Source organism: Pinus tabuliformis, chromosome 8, assembly GCF_031772625.1.
Source record: "Pinus tabuliformis cultivar Carrire ecotype Pingquan chromosome 8, CPIR1, whole genome shotgun sequence".
In the NCBI taxonomy this organism is placed as follows: Eukaryota; Viridiplantae; Streptophyta; class Pinopsida; order Pinales; family Pinaceae; genus Pinus; species Pinus tabuliformis.
In genome coordinates this window covers 2,045,728,486-2,045,755,635 of record NC_142294.1, presented here as the reverse complement: position 1 = coordinate 2,045,755,635, position 27,150 = coordinate 2,045,728,486, and the positions used below count along the sequence as shown (strand labels likewise).

The following is a 27,150-nucleotide window of genomic DNA, read 5'->3' as shown; positions in this document are numbered from 1 at the left end:
TAAGAATTAAAAAGTTATTTTGATATTTCTAAACTTAAGATATTTAAATGAAATTTGTTAAGACAAATAATTTAAATTTTTATTTAAAAACTTATATAATCCATTAAGATAGAAGAGGAAGGATTTAGTTTATTTCAAGGATTTGAGAAATATGCCATCCTTGCAATAAAATAAAACAATTCAGTCTATTTTAATAGGATTGGTAGGAAGTCTATTTTAGTAAGATTGTTAGGAAAATTAAGAATTAAAGAATTATTTTTATTTTTCTAAACTTAAAGATATTTAAATGAAATTTGTTAGGACAAATAGTTTATATTTTTATTTAAATCCTATATAATCCATTAAGATAGAAGAGGGAGGAGATAGTAGAGTGGGAATGATTGTATAATATGATGCAAAAAGTGATTGTGTAATCTTTGTAATGGTGTGAAGAATTGTTAATGAATTGCAAACATCCCAACCATGGTAGCATTTCCTAATACCATTTCTGTGAAATTGATTTTGTGTTCGTGTTATTGCGAAATTTGAGTGAAGAAACGACATAAGTCATGCGAGGTTATTAATAGATAGAAATTAACCAGAAATTCAATCTTCCCTGATCGGGTTGGATTTTGCCATAAGTTGTTTTAATCAGAAACACTGAACTTGAAACCTTAGTTGACGAGCAGCAGATTCGACTTTTGACGTTCTGTTAATATCGGGACTTTGAAAAAGGAAAAGGTGTTCCCGATCTCCCAAAACCCCAATCTCGATCATCCCGGATATCCAAACACCTGCTATCCCACTGGGAACAAACTTCAATTAAAACTTGACGGCAAAGTTTCCCATCCCCGATACCCTGACACCCAATATTATATCCTATAGGAACAAACTTCCATTAAACCTTGATTGAAAAGTTCCGCTCTACAGGGGACATGGAATTTCTTGGGAGGTTGTTGATAGTGTATTACTGGTGTGGTGGAATATCGATATTACTCAGTAGCAGAAACTCGACAGTTGGTGGTGTTAGTTGTCAAAAAAGGGGTTTCTCAATAGACATTTGTTTAGTGGCACAGAAGCATAAGTTATGGCTTGAGCTAATGCTCCATACCCCGATGCCCCGACAGCCTGATATGTACGATGACCTTGCGTAATGTAAATTGGAAATGAAAAAAGGATTTTGTTTGTATATGGAAAAAGCACTATGAGGATTTGTTAAGGGGCAACAAAGTTAATTCTAGGGAAATGAATAGGTTTTGTATATGCAAAAAGCAATAGGGGCACTATGAGAGCGTGCTAAGGGGCAATAGACGAACAAAGGGAGACGGTAAGTACAGTAAAAGATCCCACTTACATCAATGAGTGACTGATGGTTTGTTCTCCCCATTGCATGTTATTTTGCGTAGATCTCGTTCTGAGAGTCAAAAGGATTGATCATGTGCTCCTTACACTTATCATTATGTGCTCCAAGCATGTGTTCTTTCCATGCCGTTCCACGCCATCTCTTCCAAACCACAGCCTTGCAATTGTCTCCACCATGTTGTCCATGTCACAGTGGACGGGATTGACCCAAATCTTCTTGACATTTGTTCCATCAATGTTGCGAACCTAAATCCAAACAGGAGGCCCACTTTTACGATTTCAAAATTATAATATAATGGTTTTGCTTTGAGACGATAAGTTCTATCTTGTATTTTAATAGATATTGGAAAACTTTCTCAAAATAGGTGTGTGCACATAGAGGCCAGAGCCAATCAACAACGCAGGTAGTGAGTAAAAAACTCCATTCAAGATGGACGCGATTGCAAGTTCCCTGATACATTGGGATGTTGAATGAAATCGTCTAGTCTCGTCACTAATTACCTCATCGAGTGATTCAGGAGATTCAATTTCGTGATCATATTGGTGTAATTCACAAATCAAGAAAACCAGCGTCGAAGTATAAGAATATAACGTCATATCAATATCACTACATTAGGATAAATCAGCTGTTCTTACTATAATTAGAAGCAGACAAAAGACGAAATACAAGAATTTGGCGAAGTCACTGTCACTGACTTAAAATACTAATTGCTTTTAGTGTACTTATCACTAATTTAAAATACTAGTTTTTAGTTAGATTTTTTTTGGGACCTGGTTCAAGTTTAATTTTTTTAAAATTTTGTCAAAATTAATTGAAATTACAAGTTTGATGGGTAATTTTTGCTTAATCTAAGTGCTTTAAAAAAAATTTAGGTTGCTGAACCCATATATAGAGTAAAAAAACTAGTTTAAATAACACAAATCAAAATTTTACCTCAAATTCTTCTATGATACTTTAAAGTCCAAACAATTACACTAAAAACTCCCTTAAAATAAATCACAAGCTCTTACTTTAACTAATAACGGACAAAAAGAAAGGTATAAAATGTAATGTCAATGGCATTAAAATAACAACTGTGTAAGCTGTGCCATTATCACTAATTTCAAATAAATCACATGCTTTTACTTTAATTAGGAGCAGAAAATGAGAGTGAGCAGAAATTTTTAGAAATTTTGTTACGGCCGTCCAATTTCAAGATTTTGGGTGGGTCATAGGTTCTTAGCACTATTAAAAAAATGATTCAAAAATCATCAAAATTAACTTTTTAAATTTTTTTCTTTAAATTCAACCGAAGATTCAACCATCTTAAAAAATGACAACTCCGCCTGATGACGATGAAAGAGAATAAATGCAACGTTCATGATCGCCCCTGCCCTATATTAATGACTCCGGTATTCATCTCTAAGGTACTACCTCTCCCAATATAATCAGAAGGCACATTCGCTGCAGCCTGTGACTGTATTGATATTCTCTGCAACATTCATGGGTCTGCTTGATTCATTCAAGGATGTATTTTTGCGGAATCAACTCATTGATAAGAGTCTCTCCGCTGCATATTCCAGGATGACTTTGATAGACAAGCTCCTCTTTCTCGTAAGTCCATTCCATATCTGATGATTATTATCGGTGTAAGAATATTAACTGTGATATTTCAGTGTTCCTCCCGTCTTCAAAATCCTCATAAGAGATTAATCAATTCTTTCTTTCACGATTGCACATTCTTTCACCCTCTAGAGTAGAAGAGTAAATTCTAACAAGTTGATGGCAACAAAACATGGCTAAGATGGATCGTGATTTCCAAATGTTCTCACCATTTGCTACAGTGATTTTATTTTTCATTATTATTTCACAATTGCACGTTCCTTCACATTCTACAAAATGAAAGTAAATTCTAACAAATTGATTGCAACGAAAAATGACTGAGTTGGATCGTGATTTCTAATTGTTCTCACCATTTGCTGCAGTCAATATTTTTTTTCTTTTATCGATGTGCAAACTTCGTTATTATCTTGATCTAGTCGAACTGGTGGTTACTAGTTTTGTTTTCAATAATTATTGTTCTCAAACTTTTATCTTGTCTTGATTTGGTGGTTTTGTGTTTAATGTTAGTTCATCTTCCTCAACTTGATCTACCAAGTTAGTCTCAGGCTAAACACTCATGAAATCTCAAATCTAGGTTTTCTATTGTAGCCGATTGCTCTTAAAGGTGAGTAATGTTCTCCAAATGTTCTGGAGCCTATTCTTATTGCAAAGAGGGTTCCTATTTTGGAAGGAAAGGGATCATTAACTCCCTCCAAAACGATTTTGGGTGCCTCTTTAGAGAAGTGTAAAAGAAGGGGATCATTTTAGCTAATCAAATGGTTTTTTTCCTTTCCATCAACTCATTATATGGGTTAACACTGAGATTTTGTACAGCCTTTGATCTTAGAGACAATTGGACACTGGATTACAATATCCTATGTTTCATGAAAAGCTTTAGAATGGAAATAATCTATGTATAATCCGTTTTTTCTGTTCATAAATAGTTTTGGTTTTTTAAATTTATTTGCAGTAAACACTCTGTGTCAAAGTCTATTTTTACACATATTCAAACATATATTGTGATGCTGCAATATATTGTTTATGCACTTTTTTATTAAAATTTACAGAAGACCTTTTCAATGACTAGAACATAGACCAAGTCCCAAATATTGTAACGCACAAGAGTACCTAGAAAGAGAATCAATCATTGAAAATGGAGTCGGGGTTTATAAATAAATCCAACTTATTCCATACGTTTAAAATCAAATCCTTATATTTACTGTGTTAAACTCAATTTTCAAAAACCCCTTTGAATAGAGCATAATGAAAGGCTCTTCTGTCTTTTCAGGCTTCCCAGGGTTGTAGATCCATTTGTGTAGATCCACTAAGAAAAACCAGAAGCCATTGAACCACAGCATACCATTCTAGCTGCAGAAGACGGTCTCATGTACCAAATTTTGGATAATAGAAATAGATAAACCTCGAGCCCTTCAAACGAAAGAATAGATATGTCACGATTCAACGAAAGAATAGATAGTGCATAGTTTATCCGCTTAATTTGTTAATTTCCATACATGGCCTTTGGATCGCGTGGGAAATGCCAACTAATTGTAATCAAGGTAAATTTTCTATTTTCCAATTTCAGTATTGCCGGGTAGGATTTAGAAACCTAAGAACCAGAAAAGAAAGAATTTGAGCTTAGACAATCGAGTTAGTAAATTCTACAGAATAATATTGTGGGCAACCATGTTCAAAAAATATTTTTTAATTAATATCTTTTGCGGTTCCATTCTTAGGCCGGCATTCATGCATGACCTCCCGCGCAACACACATGTTCTTTAGTTGCAAGATCCAACGGAGGTTGTGTTCCTGTTCCATTGCGCCGACTGGAATCGGGTCGTTTCGTTAACCATTGGGTGTTCCAACAGCACATGTTTTGCCCTTCGGCCATTTAACTGCTGTTGAAATATTAATTTCAACTTGCCGTGCTGCACTTGATTCACAAAACCACTTGACCATATCGGACCGCTTTTCACGAAGAGTGGTTTTCTCCAATCGTACCCGATACAATCATTTTTTGACGCCTGTCCTATGTACGTTTTGCAAATTCGGGACGTAAAGTTCGGTAGTAAAGTTCCGCCAGATATTGATTGCAACTGTCCGATTGAGTCTGATTAATCCAAAGCTGCATTCAGCAACTGTCGGATTGAGTCTGATTAATCCAAAGCTGCATTCAGGCCGGCAGGGAATGATATTGGGTTAAGTTTTTGATTTGACGGCCGGTTTTATCATTAATGCATTTAATGAATTTTGAAGTTTTTGGTTTGATCGCCGGTTTTATCATTAATGCATTTAAATTTAATGAATTTATCAATGTTTTTTATTTTTACAGAGGTATGGGTATAGTATTTTATGTATTATGTTTTTTTTGTGCATTGAAGATGCATTGTATATGAAATGTAATAAAAAGAACAAGCACAGCAGTGCGAAGAAAAAAAAGGCGGCAGATGAAAAGAACCACCACAGCAGAGCAAATAAAAAAAAGGGGCAGCGTGAAAATTCTACTGAAATGAAATATATTTACTTACAGTAGTGCAGTGAATGTTTTTGTTGTTGAACATGAAAAACAAGATAGTTGCATCAATGCGAGAGTGTAGGAGATTTCTTTTTGTTATGTAATAAAATGTAAGGAATTACATTTACAACATTAAATGTAAGCAAATTTTTTTTATTTACAGCAGTAAATGTAAACAAAAATTTACACACAGCTGTGTAAATCTTTTCATAAAGAGATTAATTTTGTTGAAATGTTTTTGGCGAATCCTCTGAGAGAAAAATGATGAATTTTGTATAAGGATTTTATTTTGATGAATACAAAGCTTTTGTGGGTGTATGTAATACTCTGTTCTCAGAAATCATTTATAGTTTCCCTTTGTTAAGATCCTGGAGATAAACAGAGCATTGTCTCTGTGTTCAGTTAATTTGTTTTTTGGAATTTTACCAGAAAAATTCCAACCAGTGGTATCAGAGCTTGTCCACGCTCTTTGAAGGTGTCAAAGAAGCTGAAGGAAGGCTGCAGCAGAGTGAAGTCTCAGGCAAAAAAATCCACATATTTCTCAGATTAGTTTTTTGTGTTACTGCTGAAGAAACAATCATTGTTTTTAAATACACAATCAAATATTTGAAGGATAGTTTAGAGTGCAAGGAATGGCCAGCAGCAGCACCAGTATGGGTATTTTTAATACTCAGCTCCCACAGTTTAATGGGAAAAACTATGACTATTGGTCAATAACTATGAGAGCCCTGTTTGCCTCACAAGATTTATGGGAATTAGTTGAGGATGGTTTTGAAGAACCAGCAGATGAAAATGAGTTTAATAGATTAACTCAAGCACAAAAAGATCTGTTGCAGAGCAATAGGAAGAAGGATTCAAAAGCCCTTGTATTTTTGTCTCAAGCAATGGACCAGAGTGCGTTTCCAAGGATAGCAACAGCTAAGACATCCAAAGAAGCATGGAAAACTCTCAAGACATCCTATCAAAGCATGGGGAAAGTGAAGACAACAAAACTACAGTTGTTGAGGAGAGATTTTGAGAATCTGTGCATGAAGGAGTCAGACAATATTGACTCATTCTTCACACATGTGATTGGTCTTGTCACACAAATAAGGTCTCATGGAGAAACTCTTGAAGAAATGAGGATTGTGGAGAAACTATTGAGGAGCCTACCCTCAAAGTTCCATGTGATTGTCACCACCATAGAAGAGACAAAGCATCCCTCAAACTTTTCAGTTGGTGAACTTCATGCATCACTGATAACACATGAGTAGAGGTTGAATAGAAATGAAAACTCATCTCTATAGCAAGCCTTCAAGACCCAGATGTCCTTTGGAAGAGGAAGAGGTCAAAGCAGAGGAAACAAGAGAGGAAGAGGCAGAAGCTAAAACAGAGGTGGAAGACATAGTCCAGCAAATGCTCAAGGAAGAGGCAGCAATCCAAATTAGAACCAAGGCCAGGGCAGCAGGAAACAAAGTGGAAAACATCATGCTCAAGGACAAAGGTATGAAAAATCCAATGTCCAATGTTATTATTGTAAAAAATATGGGCATTATGCAAATGAATGTAGGAAGAAACAACATGATATGAATAATAGATCAAGTGCAAATATCACTAGAGAAAATATCAGCCAAGATAATGTGTTGTTAGCTTGTAATATGGCTGAAACAAATAGTGATGATATATGGTTTCTAGATTCCGGTTGTAGTAATATGACAAGAAAGCTAGCTTTGTTTTCCAATTTAAATCAGAGTGTGAAGTCACAAGTTATACTTGGGACTGATAGTAAAATTTCTGTTATGGGAAAAGGAGAAGTAAAAATATTTACAAAGAAAGGTGAAAAGAAAACCATAATAGATGTCTATTATGTTCCTAGAATGAGATGTAATCTCTTGAGTATTGGACAGCTTGTTCAAAAGGGTTACAATGTTTTCTTTGAGAATGATGTATGCACCATTATGAATAGAGCACCCAGCAAACAACGCATTTTTGAAGTGAAGATGACAAGGAACAAGATGTTACATCTCAGAATAAGAGCAAATTTGAGAAACAAAGAAGTAATTGTAGCAGTTACCCAAGAGGCTTTCCAAAGCGTACCAAAGGATGAAAACTGGTTGTGGCACTTGAAATTTGGACATCTCAACTTTGGAGGTCTTAACTTGTTGAGTAGAAAAGGAATGGTAAGAGGATTACCATTGATAGAGAAACCAGACAGCCTTTGTGAAGGTTGTATCTTGGGGAAACAACACAGAGAAAGTTTTCCATCAGGGAAAAGCATCACGGCAAAAGCACCCTTAGAGATTGTCCACTCAGACTTATGTGGACCGATGCAAACTCCATCACTAGCAGGCAGCCAATATTTTCTAACATTCATTGATGATTTTACAAGAAAAACTTGGGTCTATTTCCTTAAGAACAAAAGTGAAGTGTTTGAAAATTTTCAAAATTTCAAAGCACTTGTGGAAAACCAAAGTGGGCTGCATATCAAAGTTTTGAGAACTGATAGAGGAGGTGAGTATATCTCCAAGGAATTCCTACGGTTTTGTAGAGAAAATGGAATTCATAAGCAATTTACAGCTAGGTACACCCCGCAACAAAATGGAGTTGCTGAAAGGAAGAATAGGACAATCATGGATATGGCGAGGAGCATGTTGAAGGCAAAGCATTTGCCAAATGATTATTGGGCTGAAGCTGTACATTGTGCAGTATATATTTTGAATAGGTGTCCTACAAAAGCAGTGATGAATAAAGTGCCGGAAGAAGCATGGAGTGGGAGAAAGCAAGGAGTCACCCACATGAAGGTTTTTGGATGTGTGGCCTATGCACACATTCCAGATCAGCTAAGGAGGAAGTTGGATAGCAAAGGGGAGAAATGTATTTTCATTCGATACAGTGAGGAATCCAAAGCTTACAGGTTGTATATCTCATCTACCAAGAAGTTTTTGTGAGCAGAGATGTTCAGTTCATTGAGGAAGAAGCTTGGGATAGAAGCATAGAGAAAACATTGAATGTTAAAAACTATTTGTCTCATGATGAAGATGATGAGGAGATGGCTGTAATACATCCCCAAACAGCAGCGCCAACACAAGGACAGTAAGGGACACACTTGAGGAGAAATGAAAGTGTTTCTCCAAGCACACCACAAGGAGGAAATTCAAGTGCTTCTTCAAGCACTTGCACACCAAATGAAAGAGGTAAGAAGTTCAGAAATTTATGTGACATTTATGATGAAGGTATGAACTCTTTGTTTGCATTATATTGTCATGTTGATGACCCTATTCATTTCGAAGATGCAATTAAGGATAAGAAATGGATAGAAGCTATGGATGAGGAGATCAATGCCATAGAGAGAAACAAAACATGAGATTTAGTTGAACTACCAAAAAGAAAAGAGGTCACTGGAGTTAAATGGGCTTACAAGACCAAGAGTAATGCTGAAGGCAAGATACAAAGGCACAAGGCAAGACTGGTTGTCAAGGGATACAAGCAGCAGTATGGGAGAGACTATGAGGAGACTTTCGCACCGGTTGCAAGAATGGAAACAGTGAGAGAAGTGTTGTCCATAGCACCACAAAACAAATGGAAATTTTACCAAATGGACGTGAAGTCAGCATTCCTAAATTGAGTGTTAATGGAAGAGGTTTATATTGAGCAACTTCTAGGCTATGAGAAGAAAGGCCAAGAGCACAAAGTGTGCATATTGAAGAAAGCTCTTTATGGGCTGAAGCAAGCGCCAAGAGCGTGGTACAGTAGAATAGATTCCTATCTACTGGAAAATCAATTTGCAAAGTGTGAGGGAGAACCCACTGTCTACATCAAAGAAAAGGATGGTAAAATTTTAATTGTAGTGTTGTATGCTGATGATGTCATTTTTACAAGTAATGATGACTACCTCATTAAAAATTTCAAATCAGTCATGAAAGAAGAATTTGAGATGACTGACATGGGTTTGCTGAGATACTTCTTAGGAATAGAATTAGATCAAAATGAAAATGGAATTTTTATTTCACAAGAAAAATATGTAAATGAAGTGTTGGGCAGATTTAATATGCAAGACAGCAAGGTAGCAATCACTCCCACAGTAGTGGGATTAAAACTCAACAAAGAGGACAACAACAGGGATTTTGATCCTAACGTGTACAAGAGCATAGTTGGCAGCCTTATGTATTTGACTGCAACTAAGCCAGATATAATGTTTGCTGTTAGTTTGATTTCCAGATTCATGGAGAGGCCAAAAGAAGCAAATTGGCAGGCAACAAAAAGAATTATGAGGTATGTTAAAAGTACTAAAAGGTTTGGCATTTTATATACTGTCTCGGAATGTTTAGATTTAATTGGGTACACTGATAGTGATTGGGCTGGAAGTGTAGATGATCGAAAAAGCACATCCGGTTATGTTTTTCACATGGGTTCAGGAGCCATTCCATGGGCTTCTAAAAAGCAACCTAGTGTAGCATTGTCTACAGCAGAGGCTGAATATGTGGCAGCAACAGCAGCAACATGTCAAGCAGTTTGGATGAGAAGAATGTTAAGGAATTTAGGCCAAGAGCACACAAAAGGAACAATGATTTTTTGTGACAATAGCTCAGCTATTGCATTATCCAAGAATTTCGTGTTTCATAAGAGAACGAAACACATTGACACAAGGTTTCATTACATCAGGGAATTGGTAAGCAATGGAGAAATTGTTTTACAACATTGCAGGACTCAGGAGCAAGTTGTAGACATTCTGACCAAGCCATTGGACCAGAAAAGTTTCGAATTTTTGAGGAAATCTTTGGGTATGACTGAATGCCCAGCAGTTGAAATTAAAGGGGAGTGTTGAAATATTAATTTCAACTTGCCGTGTTGCACTTAATTCACAAAACCACCTAACCATATCGGACCGCTTTTCACGAAAAGTGGTTTTCCTCCAAACGTACCCGATGCAATCATTTTTTGACATGTGTCCTCTTTACGTTTTGCAAAACAACTTTTCATGGGGATGTAAAGATCGGTAGAAAAGGTCCGCCCGATATTGATTACAACCGTTCGATTGAATTCAATGTTGTCCACCGTCCGATTAATCCAAAGCTGCATTCAGGCCTGCAGGAAATGACATTGCTTGAAGTTTTTGGTTTGACTGCCGGTTTTATCATTAAGGCATTTAATGAATTTATCATGGTTCGTAGAGTATTAGTAAAAAATTTTAATTTTAATGTTTTTTTATTTTTACAGAGGTATGGGTATAGTAAAAACTTATTTTATGTATTATGTTTTTTTGTGCGTTGACCATGTATTGTATATGAAATGTAATGAAAAGAACACGCACAACAGCAAAGAAAAAGAACGGGGCAGCCTGAAAATTCCTGGTTGGTTCAGTGAAATGAAATATATTTACACACAGAGTGAAATGAAATATATTTACACACAGTAGTGCAGTGAATGTTTTTGTTGTTGAATATGAAAAGCAAGATAGGTGCACCTGCCCCAAAGTGAAGGAGATTTCCTTTTGTTATGTAATGAAATGTGAGGAATTACATTTACAACATTAAATGTAAGCAATTTTTTTTTATTTACATAAGTAAATGTAAACAAAAATTTACACACAGTTGTGTAAATCTTATCATAAAGAAACAGAGTAATTTTGTTGAAATGTTTTTGGTGAATTCCTTGTGATAAGAAACAGAGTAATTTTGTTGAAATGTTTTTGGTGAATTCCTTTGATAGAAAGATGATGAATTTTGTATAAGGCATTTTATTTTAATGAATACAAAACTTTTGGGGGTGTATGTAATATTCTGTTATCAGTAGCTTTCCTGGAAGATAAGAGTATTGTCTTTGTGTTCAATTAATTTGTTTTTTGGAATTTTACCAAAAAAATTCCCAACAAATTCCCAACACACCCGTTTCGATTCGATTAGCACGATTGTTTCAGGCACCATTAACATGTGTTTTTTATCAGCATGATAGTTTTTACCGTTACAAGTATCTCGTCCAAAATAATTGTACCGGTCCTCGTCCATGTAGTACTCCCCAGTCTTATGATAATGGAATTCCTTATGCATACCGAGATGTTTTAAAATTGAGTGTCTGTAAGGCCGTGAGCTTCTACGGGGAGGCTTCATTATGTTCACTCTCTGATGATAATGGCTACAGCTATTAATATTGGATCTATTGTTTGTTCTTCAGATATAAATTGTGAGAACAATGGTGGGTGTGGTTTGGGTCTCTAATTATGTTAAGTGTTTTGCACGAGAATACGAAAATTAAATAAGTTTTTAAGATTTTAGGATGACAGGGTTTACTGTTAATTTTTTAACTAATTACTCGAGTTTATAATATTAGTCATTTTTATAATATCTAGTTTATAATATTAATTATTCCTTGAGTTTATAATATCTATTGAATTTATAATATAATATAAATTTTATTAATGTTATAAATATTTATGAATATAATATAATATTTATTTTTGAGTTTATTAATATTTTATAATATGTATTTTTGATTTTATTAATCCTTTATATTATTAATAATACTATTATTTTATTATAATATATTAATAATAAAATAAATAATTTGTTTTTTTGGGTATGATAGACTAATATTTGGTCTCAGCTGAGTTAACTATCACTATCATCATTAATAATTATTATTTACATTATAAAAATAATAATTTATAATATAATAAATATTTTTATAATATTATTATTACAATTATATATTTATAAATATTAATGTTGATCATTAATATTAAATAGAATGTCAAAAATGAAAGGTGGTTGTGCTGGTTTGAGTCGAAACAACCTAAGATATCTATTATATTTTCTCAAACAACATAAGATATAATCCATTATATTCCTTCTTTATTTCTCTTGATTCTCAATTTTTAAATAATAAAGACAATTATTACCGCAACTTTATACATTAACGTAATGAAGATAATTATTACTGCTGCAGTCACCTGGTGGACATATTTTCAGTCTTCAATCCTGTGAAATGCTTCTGGCTCTTACATCTTTATCTTTAAACTGATTTTGCTTCTTCTTGTGAGATGCTTCTGGTTCTTAAATCTTATTTTTAAACTGTTATTAAAACTTTAACGAAAATTATTTCTTAACCCATTAAAAATAATTTTAAGTATATCTCAATAAACTCAATATTCCACATTCTCCCAGTATATCTCAATAAACTCAATATTCCACATTCTCCCTCGTATACTCACTATACCAAATTCTCCATAACTTAGTGTCTCATATAGAAATCAAATTCTATTAAATATTGACATTAATTTAACTCCATACATGAACTCATAATTCTATACCTGATTGCAGTTTTACCTCTTAAATTAAATACCTATTATGCTCTCAACACACTTACAACTAATTTTGCTATTATTATGGTTTGTTTTCAAAATTTTCGATTTAGCAAAGTATATATAATATATATATAGTTACCCTAATCATAATGTACTTTTCCAGATCATACATTTGGTGGATCGGTTCTATGCCTGGCATAAATTGCCAGTGTTCCTGGGACTGGTCTACCTGGAGATAAGGCGGATGTTGCACCAACGTTATAATCTGATCAACGTAGGATGTACACCGGCGGGTGTAAGATATAATCCAATCGATTATCCATACAGAACAGCTGATGGATCTTACAATGATCCATTCAATCGCGAAGCAGGAAGTGAAGATACATTTTTTGGACGAAACATGATGCCTTCTCCTCAAAAGGATCAGGTGATTACGGATATATCTTTTCTAGGGTTATTTTTATTTTGATTGTAGATGTCCAAAATATTTAGGAACTTCAAGAACCAGAATGAGATTAAACAATTTAGCTTGTTACTTTCTAATATTCGTGTAATATGCACTTCACTTAAGTTTAGCGCTCTCCCAGTTATCCTCAGATATCGGATACCATCATATTGAATGACTTCTGATTAGGTTACAACTTATATTTGCACTTACTGAGTAAAATTGTTGTGTACACAGCCTCTGAGGCCAGAGATCATCACATATCTCACACCATTATACCGAATGATTTCTGACAAGGTTACAACTTACATTTACACTCTTGAGTAAAATTGTTGTGTAAACAGCTGCTGAGGCCAGATCCCATGGTAGTTGCTACCAAGCTGCTTGCTCGCAGGAAAATGATAGATACGGGCACACAATTTAACATGCTTGCTGCCGCCTGGATTCAGTTCATGATTCATGACTGGGTCGATCATGTGGAGGACACCAAACAGGTATAAATAACCACGTTCCAATAAATTATCTTAGAAGAATAATTTCAGCAGATTGTAGAACTTCAGATCAACTATTTCCCACCATTCATGTATTTCATTTCAATGGTTGATTACGTTATGTGGATTAACGTATTCTATGTTGTACTCTGTCCAGTCTGTAATATTGGAGTCATAGTTCAACGGTTAGGGTTTTTCTCAAAGATAATATCTCCCAGTGTTTGAGTTTTTCAGGCAGAGCTAAGTGCACCGTTGAGCGTTGCATCACAATGCCCACTCAAAGAATTCAGATTTTTCGAAAGCAAAGAAGTTCCCACTGGTTTTTACGAGATCAAAAAAGGATACCTTAATAGAAGAACTGCCTGGTGGTAAAGATGCCATCTCGAAACTATCCGTTTCATATTCACATTCTAAGATTAAAAAAACTGAACATAAAGTACCCATTCGGAAATGTATGTGAACAAATAGCAAATTATGAATTCCATGTATCGGTCTGCTGTGCAGGGATGGGAGTGCAGTTTATGGAAGCGATATGAAACAGTCGACAAATGTAAGGACGTTCAAGGATGGTAAACTGAAGTTGGGTGAGGATGGCCTTCTTTTGCACCAGAGTGATGGAATTTCTGTGAGTGGAGATATTCGTAATTCATGGGCTGGCATATCAATTCTCCAAGCCTTGTTTATCAAAGAACATAACGCAGTCTGCGACATGCTGAAGGTATCGATAAGCAGCCTATAATATGTAATCAATATTCAAATAAAACGGACTGTAAATTAACATATTTTATTTAAACAATGCAGCATCATCATCACGATCTGGATGACGAGGAACTGTATCGTCATGCAAGATTAGTTACCTCTGCCGTGATTGCTAAAATCCATACAATTGACTGGACAGTAGAGCTCCTTAAAACGGACACCCTCCTCGCCGGAATGCGCGCCAACTGGTAAATTATTTCTTTGCTCCATATGATGTTTCAGTCACATTGTCTCAGCTTCGGTTTACAAATTCATAAACTAGTACACCCGCGCCAGCTGGTACATTATTTCTTTGCTCCGTCTGATGTTTCAGTCACATTGTCTCAACTCCACTTCATAAATTAAAATTCATAAACTAGCACAATATAAGCCCTCCATCTGATGCATTGTCTCAACTCCATTTTAAAAATTCATAAATTAACATTCATAAACTAGAACAATATAAGCAACCATACCAATTACATACATAACCGTAATTGATAAAATAGTCCATGATTGGATTTAATATTAATATTAATGAATATATAATAATAATAATAATATAAAATATTATTATTATTATATTATATTATATTATATTGTAATAACTATAATGACAATGACAATGTGATAGATTAGTAAATGATAATGATGATGGTGGTTAACATCCCAAATTTTGGTCTATTGACTTAAACAAATGAATTATTTAGATTGATTTAAGATTTTATTTCTATGCTCAAAAAGCTTGGAGAGAAGCCTCTCGAGTTCACTATATTTTTGACATCATAAAAGGGCTAGGAAGGTCAGTATTGCAACAAAGATTATGAAACTGAGATCTAATGTGGTTGTACATGGGGCACTCTAAGCGGAAGTGATTTTTATCCTCAATGTTCATATTCTCACAGAGATGGCAGATCCTTTCCATCCATGGTGTTTTAAGAACTGCCCAATGACCCATTTCACTATGGAGCTCATGAGAGTTTGTTCTAATCTTGCCTATATTAATTTTCTTCTTTGACCTAGTTAAAACAGAGAGATACTTTTGATCTTCTATGGTGGGGTTGATGACCTCCTTATAATATCTTAATTTTCTTTTAGCTGCTAAATCTTTCTCACACCACATTTTTTCTTTGAACTTAGAAGTAACAATATTTTTAATGTTATTAATGTTTTGTAATGCAACATTATTGTCGATCTCCCAATGGTTTAACCAGGCCCTCATGTCTTTATACTAACCTCGTTTGAGCCTTAGGTGGTTTTGGCTGGAATTTAAAGCTAGCTTAGGAAGTCTATGGTCTTCTATGTTATTGAGTTTGTGCTTGTACAACAAAAGCCTAGTCATAGCTAGGGTCTCGATAGGGGAAAGACCCACTTCTTTAAGGAGAATAGGATAGGGTGTATTGCTTTTAATTTTGAGGTTATACATTACAAAACACTTCTTGATTTGCTCAATCTTTCTATAGAATTCTCTAGAGATGCTACAACCCCAAACCTCACATCCATATAAGATAACAGGAGTGACTAAAGTTTCAAAGAGGAACTTCTTTCTATCCCACATTACGAGGTTTGCCGTTTTACGATTATTTTCAAGACCAAAATAAGTTTTCCACCCCCATTAATCCTTTTCTCAATGCTATAGTTCCAATTGAGCTTGTGATGAATATCAATTCCTAGGTACTTGTAAGAATACACTTCCTCCAAGATACTGTTGTCATACAAAAAATTAGCGTAAGTGTCTTTCTTGGATTTGATAATCGTAACTTTTGTTTTGTGAGTGTTAACAACCATACACATGGTAGAGCAGAAATCCTTAAGTAGTCTAAGTTGTTTATCAAGATCAGATGGGCACCTTGCGAGAAGAACAATGTCCCCAGCATAGAGAAGAAGGATGATGACTATCCTAGCTAAGATCATGCCAGCATAGCCTGCTTCCTCTAAACAACCTTCTAGATTGTCGATGTAAATGCCAAATAGGGTAGGGGAGAGGGGGCAACCTTGTTTAACTCTGATATTATAGTTAATATCTTTCGACCACCCCTCGTTGCTCTTTAGCTTGGCAATTACATTCTCGTATAACCTTATAGTGGCAGCTCTCAACTAGAAAGGAACCTTTAGCTCTTCTAATCTATTTCATAAGTTGTTTCTAGGAACCATATCAAAGCATTTCTAAAGCCCACAAAGCAAAAAAAGGGATTGGATTTATCATTGTGGCATTCTTCCACAATGATCCTAAGTGTAACAAGATGGTCTGTTGTTGAGTGTTGCCTTCTAAAACCTGCTTGGCCTTTAGCCCACTTACCTTCACTTTCAAGCCATATGCTCAACTTCTTTTCCAAAATAATACCATATAACTTGGCCAAATATGCTCATAGCCATCAATGCTATGAATTTTATATTAATATTAATGAATATATAATTATAATAAAATAATTATAATATAAATTATTATTATCGGCATACTATAATTATAGTAAATATAAAGGAAATTTACAATAATTATTATTATATTACAATAATATGATATTATTATTATTAATATTAATAATATAATAAATCCGTGAAATTATTGATATTGTTAATCAAAGGGATTATTTATATTATAAATGGAAGGTATTAGAAATTTTACGAAATAATATTAAATACAAAAGATTAATATTATAAACCCAAGAGGTTGATAAACCCAAGGGATTAATATTAAAAACTCTAGGGATTAAATTGCAACTCCAATGATTAATATTCAAAACCCAACTGATTAATATTGTAAACCCTTGTGATTAATATTATAAATGTAAGGAATTATTAATATTATAAACCCAAGGGATAAAAAACTAAAGGAATTCATATTATAAACCTAAAGGATTATTGATCTGAAAATCACCCTATGAGTGACCTTAATTGAAGATTTATTAAACAAAAAGGTATTACAGACCCATGTGCTGGTGTGTGTTCTGTGTTATTGAAACAACGGATCGATGAGATTGCCAATACATAGAAAATAAATGGAAAGACAACATAGAAATACAATAAGCAACACAAAGACACAAATACCTTTTAATAAGGAGTTCACCCTATTCTCCAGGGCTACATCTCCGGTCCAGCTTCAGTGGTGGCCTTGTTTTATTATGTCTTTGAGCAGAGAAATTACAATACAGGGACTCAATATGAGTTCTCCTGAAGCAGATTTTGCTTGGCAGGGTGGTTCTTGGATTCCCCAAGCCACTTGTAGTACACAGAATCTTAGACTTCCTACCAGCTCTTTGACCCTCATTTTACAGTGGAAAGAGCCAACTGCGATGCTCAATCCGGACAGATTCCTCTATGGGGAGGCTTGAATCTTCAAGCTCTCTGGTGCTCGATGTTGCCCATGGTCCGCTCGGCCCTTTGTCTCCTCTGCTTGGCTTTACTGCTCTCTGTGCTCATTCCTCATCTCAGGGTTTACTGTTCACTATCTTTCTTGGTCACTTTCTTCCGATCTCTCATGCGTTCAATTGTCTTTGTTCATGGCTTTAGCCCCTCGACCTCCATGCCTATTCGTTTCCTCTCCCGCCTGCGTCGATTCGCCTGCCGCCTGTGTGCTTGGAATTCCCTGTTTGGCGTTAGCATGATTGCTTGAGAAGTAGCCACGTGTCCTCACTAGAACAGCACCAGCCTGTTCGTTGATTCATTTCTTTCTCCACCATGGCAGTCAACAGATTCCAAATCCCCTTAATTGCAACTTAATTCCTCGTCAGTTCCGCTCTATCTATTGAACGCAATCTCAGCCGTCCGATCTGGGATCCTCCAGATCCAATGTCATTCGCACGTCGAGCATGGTTGACTTGCTCGACCGATAACGTGTGATCACAGTGGTTTTTCTCTCACCTCCGCTGCCACGCGTCGATCCCTGAGTGTGATCGCTCCTCTTTCTCCAAAACCGCTTACCGTTCAAGGGCACCCCGATAAAACCGCCAGTTTCCAGGTTGTGGGTCCCACCTTCGTACAATGGTGCTTTACCTTTATCTGCCCATGGTCTTCTGGCTCCCAATGTGACTGAGTGCTTAAGCTCTACAATTTTAGCCCTGTTTGCCTGCGCGTTAGCGCTAAGCACTAACGCACATCAAAAATCAGCTCCTTTTCCCATTCCGGGGCTCCCAGGGGCTACATCGACCTCCTGTGCAGTCTCCATGGGCCTCGGTCAGCACGCTTTGATCGATGTCCTCGTCATCTCCACGCTGGTTGCCATGGCCACTAGTTTAGGGTGTTTTTGGTTGTTGTTTTAGATTCTTCACGGATTTGTTCATCCCGATTCAGTCATGGTTCTATGACAGTTGTTTATGGACCCGATTCGGATCACGGCCTCCCAAATGAAAAGCTTTTGGACCACCAAAAGTTGGTTTTTCTTCAAGCATTGACTAAGTGAGGAGACTGTTGTCTCACTTGTCCAATCTCAATCCACTTTGCACTGCTCGGCTTCGAACCTTTAAGCCCAATTCTGAGGTCTTCCACAGTCCACTGCACGTCGTCCTTACCTTCTTGTCCAGCACTGTATCTTCCTGCAACTCATTAAGATATTCAGGTAGTAGGTCATCAACAGAAGGTAATTGACTCTGCTCTTCAGGGTCCTCAATCATTTAAGGTTCAAACAACCTCAAGCAATCTGCATTCACGACTGAGTAGATGTGCATGTAAGCTGGCAGATCAAGGCGAAAAGCATTTTCACCAATCTTCTCAAGTATCCTGAAGGGTCCATACCAAATAGGTTTTAGCTTTTTACCTTCACCTTGCATCCTGTCCTTGCTGATATACAACCAGACTTGGTCTCCAACTTGAAAACTATGCTCCATCCGATGTTTATCATGCCTAGCCTTATACTTGGCCTGGCTCTTTTCCAGCTATTCCTGTACTGCCTAGTAGATCTCCTGGATCTGTTCAATGAACCTAGTTTCCCGGTCCACATCACTGTGTCCATCAACCATGGCATCTTTACCAAAGACAAAATCCAAGGGAGACCTTGGTATGAAACCAAAGCAGGTCTCAAAGGGAGATCTCTGGGTAGAAGAGTGTTTGGCTCTATTGCAAGCATGCTGCACATAACACAAGTGTTCATCCCAAAGCTTAGGGTGTTTGTTGCAATATCCTCTCAGTAATTGGATCACTGTCCTGTTAACTACTTCTGTCTCGCAATCTATTTGTGGATGAAAAGTTGTGCTTTTCTTTAATTTGGTGTCCATTAGTTCCCACAGACTGGACCAAAACTTCCCCACAAATCGGGTGTCTCGATCAGATATAATAGAAGTGGGTAATCCAAAATGAACCCATACATGTTCAAAGAATAATTTTGTAGTTTGTTCAGATGTAATCTGTTTACTACAGGGTATCAAAATACACATTTTGTGGAACCTATCCACAACAACATATAGATAATCATGACCCTTCCTAGTTTTGGGCAGTCCTCCAACAAAATCCATGGAAATGCTTTTCCAAGGGTGAGAAGGAATTGGAAATGGAGTGTATAAGCCTAGTTTTTTGTTACTGGGCTTGCTTTTAGCACACATAGCACACCCCTTTACATATCTAGAAATTGTCTCATTCATTCTTGGCGAATAGTAGATCCTTTGCAGCTGTGCAACTGTTTTGCTTACCCCAAAGTGACCTGATATCAGAGAAGTGTGTGCTTCCCTAATTATCTTTGCTCTCTCAGTTTTTGGAATGCAGAGTTTCCAACAATGGTATAAGAGTCGGTCCTTTACATGATAGTCCAATTCTTCTACTCTTTTGCCTTGACTCAAAGTTTCATATACATCTTTAAAGTCCACATCCTGAGCATACTATTCTATGTAGCTTTCATGCATCATAGAATTATGCTTAAGTATGGTAGATGCATTTATATTGTGTTTAGATAACATGTCTGCAACCTTGTTATGTATGCCCTTTTTATATTTGATGACTAAATGAAACTGTTGTAGAAAACCCATCCATTTGTAATGTCTTGATTGTTGCAACTTAGTTTGAGAGTGTAGGTATTGAAGTGGTTGATGATCAGTATGTATTATTGTTTCTTTGCCCATTAAGTAATGTTTCCACTTTTTCACACTTTGAACTAATGCATACAATTCCTTATAATATGTAGGATAGTTGACTACTGCAGGATTAAAAGTCTCAAAATGATAACATATGGGTTTACCGTGCTGTGTCAACACTGCTCCCATGGCATAGTCACTGGCATCAGTTTGGATCTCAAATGGTCTTTGTAGATCTGGCAGTCCTAGTACAGGTGCTGTACTAATTTTTTCTTTCAAGGTGTCGAAGGCTTTCTGCTGTTTGCCTCCCCACTGAAACACCTTGTTCAATCCTGTCAAAGCATGTAAGGGAGCTGCAATTGAGGAAAAATTTGAAATGAACTTCCTCCAATACTATGCTACTCCTAAGAAGCTTCTCACTTCTGTAGTAGACTTGGGTTTAGGCCAGTTTACAATGACTGCCACTTTAGAGGGATCTATTTTCAATTCACCTTCCCCTACTATATGACCCAAATAATTTAGAGAGGCTTTGCCAAATTCACATTTGGGAAGTTTAACATAAAGTTTTTCTCTTTTCAAAACATCTAATGTCTGCTTAACATTCTTTAAATGTTCTTCCCACGTTTTACTAAAAATCAGAATGTCATCGAGATACACAATAACAAAATCATCAAGAAAAGGTCTGAGTACATCATTCATTAATCTCATGAAAGTAGCAGGGGCATTGGTCAAGCCAAAAGGCATAACCAGCCATTCATACAATCCTTGCTTTGTTTTGAAAGTAGTCTTCCATGCATCTTGCTCTGCAACTCTGACCTGATGGTATCCACTGTGCAAATCCAGCTTGGTGAAATAAACAGCTTCCTTTAATTGATCTAAAAGATCATCTATGCGAGGAAGGGGATAACGATTTTTGATTGTTATCTTATTCAGTGCTCGGTAATCAATGCACATTCTCCACAATCTATCTTTCTTTCTCACCAAAACGATTGGTGACCCACATGGTGATGTGCTAGGTCTGATGAACCCTTTCTCGAGCAACCCCTGCACCTGTTTCTTGATTTCAACATTCTCTAAAGCAAATAACCTATACATCCCAATGTTAGGCAAAGGAACATCTTGCTGCAAAACAATATCATGCACTATCCCCTTTTTGGGTGGCAGACCTTGAGGTTCTTGAAACAAGACATCATACTCTAAAACAATCTTTTCTATATCTGCTTGCTGATCAGAATTACAGCCCTCAAATACATTGGTTTTATCAGTTTTCTTTTCCTTTACAACCATAAGTAAGAATTGTTTGTATGAATTTATCATTCTTTTCATCTGTCCTGAGTTTATGAGAGTATAATTATTCTTGAGCTTATGAGCTCTTACAAAGTATTTGATTCCATCCTTAACAAGTAGATACTTGTTCCCAACTCTATAGAAAATAGCCTTTCTATCATACAAGTAAGGACTTTCTAAAACAATTCCACATATATCCAAAGGAATTATATCTAAATCAACCTCATCTACAAATGCTGACCCAAAAGAAAACTTGAGTTTGCACTGTCTAGTCACTTATAATTGTGCTTTATCATTCAACCATCCTAATGGGTATGGCTTCTTAGGAGGTGTAGTTGTTAATCCCAATTTCTTTACAATTGCTTCAGAAATCAGATTTACTTGTGAGCCACTATCAAACAAAGTATCAATATTTTGATATTTTATACCTGTGGCTGCAATGACTGTTTCATCTCTTGAGTCTGACCCCAAATCCTTCTGAATAGCTGCAGCAGTCTTCTTCTTCTTTCCCTCGGACTTCTTAGGCCTCAGCTCTGGATGCAGAATCCAATAGTGCTCATCATCATGCCCCTCCTTTTTGCAGTGAATGCATGAGGGTTTTCCTTTCTGTGCAGTGTTAGCCTTCCTTGCTTTCCACTTCTGCTTTCTTTTCTCCTTTCTCTTGCTTACAGTGGGTTGGGATGGTCCCCCAACTTTTGGATTTCCATTCTTTCCTCTAGCTTCTAGATGAGTAGCTTTTACAGATACCTCATCTATACTAGTGCGATTAAACATGAGGATGGTATGCCTCATGTAGTTGTGTAGACCACCAATATACTTCAAAAGAGTTTCTGGCGAGTCTAATGAAATACCCAACACCAATGCTCTCTTTCTGAACTCTTGAGTATACCCTTGTACACGTTGCCCTTTCAACTGCCGAAGAGTTTTCCAACTCATCATGGCTTGTTGCATGTAGGTCAATGAATAGAACTACTTTTTGATTGCAGTAACAAAGTCACTCTAGACAGAGATCATCTTACCATGCTTCCTCATATCAGCTTGGGTTCTGCCTTCCCACCAAACCAAGGCAGTGCCTCCTAGGCGTAAGCTTGCCAGCTGAATGTTACTCTTGTCTGAGTCTATATTTTGTACTCTGCAATACACATGAATTTGTCTAATCCAATTTTCCAACTTTTCAGCATTTAGCTCTCCATCATATATAGGCAAATCAAATTTAACATCTAACTTAATCGAAGATGCTTTCTTATTATGTACAGGGCTACTAGGAGGTGTAGGGAAGTTTTCTTCTTTCCCCTTTCCTTTGGAGTGGTCATGGGAATGAGATTCATCTTCTTCTTTGTCTTGCTTAGAGCCTGATGAATCTTCACCCTTATGCTTTCTAAAGTCCCTATACATATCTTCTACCATGGACTTTATAGCTAGGAAACTTTCTATGAATTGAGGGTCTGGCCCTATAGAACCTTCTTCTAACATTGTCTTCTGAGAATAGACTCTCCCAATTTTAGGATTAGTTTCCACCAACTCTCCTCCTAATTTGAGCTTTGATTTAGTGAGCATTCACAGCTAAACCAACACAAGCTTGTCCAACCTTACAGCCTAGAGCTCTGATACCACTTGATCTGAAAATCACCCTATGACTGACCTTAGTTGAAGATTTATTAAACAAAAAGGTATTACAGACCCATGTGCTGGTGTGTGTTTTGTGTTATTGAAACAACAGATCGATCAGATTGCCAATACACAGAAAATAAATGGAAAGACAGCAGAGAAATACAGTAAGCAACACAAAGACACAAACACTTTTTAATAAGGAGTTCACCCTATTCTCCAGGGCTACGTCTCTGGTCCAGCTTTAGTGGTGGCCTTGTTTTATTATGTCTTTGAGCAGAGAAATTACAATACAGGGACTCAATATGAGTTCTCCTGAAGCAGATTTTGCTTGGCAGGGTGGTTCTTGGATTCCCCAAGCCACTTGGAGTACACGGATTCTTGTTCTTTCTACCAGCTCTGTGACCCTTGGTCTAAACTGGAAAGAGCCAACTGTGATGCTCAATTCAGACAGATTCCTCTATGGGAAGGCTTGAATCTTCAAGCTCTCTTGTGCTCGATGCTACCCATGGTGAGCTTGGCCCTTTGTCTCCTCTGCTTGGATTTACTGCTCTCTGTGCTCAGTCCTCCTCTCAGGGTTTACTGTTCATTGTCTTTCTTGGTTGCTTCCTTCCAATCTCTCATGCGTTCGACTATCTCTGTTCATGGCTTTAGCCACTCGACCTCCATGCCTGTTCGTTTACTCTCCCGCTTGTGTCGATTCACATGCCGCCCGTGTGCTTGGAATTCCCTGTTCGGCGTCAGCATGATCGCTTCAGAAGTAGCCATGTGTCCTCACTAGAACAGTGCTAGCCTGTTCGTCGATTCATTTCTTTCTCCACCGTGGCGGTCAACGAATTCCAAATCCCCTTAATTGTGGCTTAATTCCTCGTCAATTTCGCTCTGTCTATTGGATGCAATCTCAGGCATCCGATCTGGGCTTGTCCAGATCCAACGTCATTCACACGTCGAGCGTGGTTGACTTGCTTGACCAATAACGCATGATCACGACAGTTTTTCTCTCATCTCCACTGCCACACGTCGATCATTGAGTGTGATCACTCTGCTTTCTCCAAAACTGCTTACCATTCAAGGGCACCCCGATCAAACCACCAATTTCCAGGTTGTGGGTCCCACCTTCATACAATGGCGCTTTACCTTTTTTCGCCCACAGTCCTCTGGCTCCCAACATGACCGAGTGCTTAAGCTCTACCATTTTAGCCCTATTTGCCAGCGATGTGCATCGAAAATCAGCTCCTTTTCCCATTTCGGGGCTCCCAAGGGCTACATCGACCTCCTGCGCAGTCTCCATGGGCCTCGGTCAGCGCGCTTTGACTGAGGTCCTCGTCGTCTCCACACCGGCTGCCATGGCCACTGGTTCAGGGTGTTTTTGATTGTTGTTTTAGATTCTTCACGGATTTGTTCGTCCTGATTCAGTCATGGTTCTATGATAGTGGTTTATAGATTCAATTCAGATCAATTATAAACCAAAAAGATTTATATTAAACCCTAGGATTAATATTATAAACCCTATGAACAATATTATACCCTAAGAATATTAACATTTCTATTAATAAACCCAAGGGATTAATATTATAAATCCAAGGGACTAATAAAGATTAATGATAAAAACTCAAGCGAATAATATTATACCCAAGGGATTAATATTATAATGCTAAGGGTTATAAACTTTAACTAAATATTATAAACCCTAAAATAAAAATTAAACCCTAAGGTTAATATTATAAACCTTAGTATTAATATTATAAACCGAAGTGATTAATAAACCTAAGGGATTAAAATTATAACTCGAGGGATTAGAAACTTAAGGGAATAACATTAAACACTGGGAATATAAATCTTATGATTACTATTAGAAAGCCTATGATCAATATTATAAACCCAAAGGATTAATAAACCCATTGGATTAATGTTAAAAACCCAATGGATTATAAACCCAAGGGAATAACGTTAAATCCTATGAATATAAACCCTAATTTAATATTATAAAGTTTAGGGTTAATATTATAAACCAAAGAGATTAATACTATAAACCCAAGGGATTAATATTATAAACCCAGGGGAATAATATTAAACTCGAGGGATTAATATTATAAACCTAAGGGATTAATTAACCCCAAGGGATTAATATTAAGAACCCAATGGATTATTAATATTATAAACCTAGGAGATTAATATTAAAAATGTAAGCGATTGTTAATATTATAAACTCAAGCCATTAATAAACACAAGATATTAATATTAAACCCTAGGATTAATATTAAACCCTTAGGAATATAAACTCTAAGACTAACTGATTGTAAACTTGAGGGATTAATATTACACACTAAGATTAACATTACAAACCCTAATATTATAAATTATAAACCCAAATGATTAATAAACCCAAGGGATTACTACTATAAAATGGATTTATATTAAACCCTAGGATTAATATGATAAACCCTACGGATAATATTATACCATAGGAATATGAACCCTTAGATTAATGACCCCAAGGGATTAATATTAAAAACCCAAACGATTGTAAACTCAAACGAATGACATTAAACCTTAGGATTAAAAAACCCAAGGGATTAAAACTAACCCTATGATTAATATTATAAACCTTAGACTTAATATTAAACCCTATGAATATAAATCCTATGATTAATATGAGAAACCAAGGATCAAAGTTATAAACCCAAGGAATTAATAAACCCATTGGATTAATATTAAGAAAACGAGGGATTATAAACCTAAGGGAATAACATTAAATCCTAATATTAATATTAATCCCTAGGAATATAAACCCTAATATTAATATTACAAAAATTAGTATTAATATTATAAACCTAGGGGAACAATACTATAAATCCAAAGGATTCATATTATAAAATCAATGGATTTTAACCCTCGGGGACTAATATTGAACCCAAGGGATTCTTAAACCCAATGAATTAATATTAATATACAATGGATTAATATTATAAATCCAAGGGATTAATAAACCCAAGGGAGTAATATTAAGCTCAAGGGATTAATATTATAAACCCAAGGGATATAAACCCTAAGATAAATATTATAAACCCTTAAATAAACATTAAGCCTTAAGAATATAAACCATGTGATTAATATTAGAAACCCTAGGATCAATATTATAAACCCAAGGGATTAATAAACCCATTATACTAATATTAAAAACCCAAGGGAATAACATTAAACCCAAGGATTAATATTAAACCCTCAAAATATATACTTTAAGATTAATCTTATAAGAATTAGGATTAATAGTATAAACCTAGTGGATTAATATTGTAAACCTTAGGGATTAATAAACTGAAAGGATGAATATTATACGCCCAAGGGATTTTAACCCCAAGAGAATAATATTAAGCCCTATTGTGGGGAAAAATGCCTATGCAGGACGATCCTATCCACCTAAGGTGTGATAGTGCCTTAGCAACAAACAGAGACAGCTATTCTAGTATTCTTCCTTTATGAATTAAGAATGAAGAGATAGATGGATGGACTAACCGATGTCTTCCGTTTGTCCCTCGATCCGGCTTCTCTTCTCTTGGAGAGTTCCCAGCTACTTGCCTTCTCGCTCGCCCAGCTTCAAGAGGTTTCTGCAAGATCACAAGAAGAGAACACTACACAAGACATGGATTCATATTCATAACTAGTTCAGGATTAGAAATAAACTAAACATACTAATGCATTCATACATCAAAAATACATCAGCATATAGGAGAAACCAAGATAGCTTTATTGATGAATAATAAGGTTCAGGAAGAGATACAACCCAGAGGGCTCCAATCCAGCATCTCCTTCCCAGCAAATGGAATTCCTATCTTCACCCCCTTCAAAGCATTAAGCACCCAAT

General features: G+C 36.2%; 1 protein-coding gene across 1 annotated transcript in view; it reads left to right on the top strand.

Annotated features, from left to right (window-relative positions):
- The first annotated feature begins 2,824 nt into the window (after window positions 1-2,824).
- Window positions 2,825-27,150, top strand: part of LOC149244671 (alpha-dioxygenase PIOX-like) — a 59,344-nt gene continuing 35,018 nt past the window's right edge. The window contains exons 1-6 of the mRNA XM_089368044.1: window positions 2,825-2,935; window positions 12,881-13,144; window positions 13,507-13,656; window positions 13,888-14,021; window positions 14,158-14,371; window positions 14,455-14,600. Coding sequence (XP_089224170.1) covers window positions 2,825-2,935; window positions 12,881-13,144; window positions 13,507-13,656; window positions 13,888-14,021; window positions 14,158-14,371; window positions 14,455-14,600 — 1,019 coding nt within the window. The remainder of the gene's footprint in view (window positions 2,936-12,880; window positions 13,145-13,506; window positions 13,657-13,887; window positions 14,022-14,157; window positions 14,372-14,454; window positions 14,601-27,150) is intronic.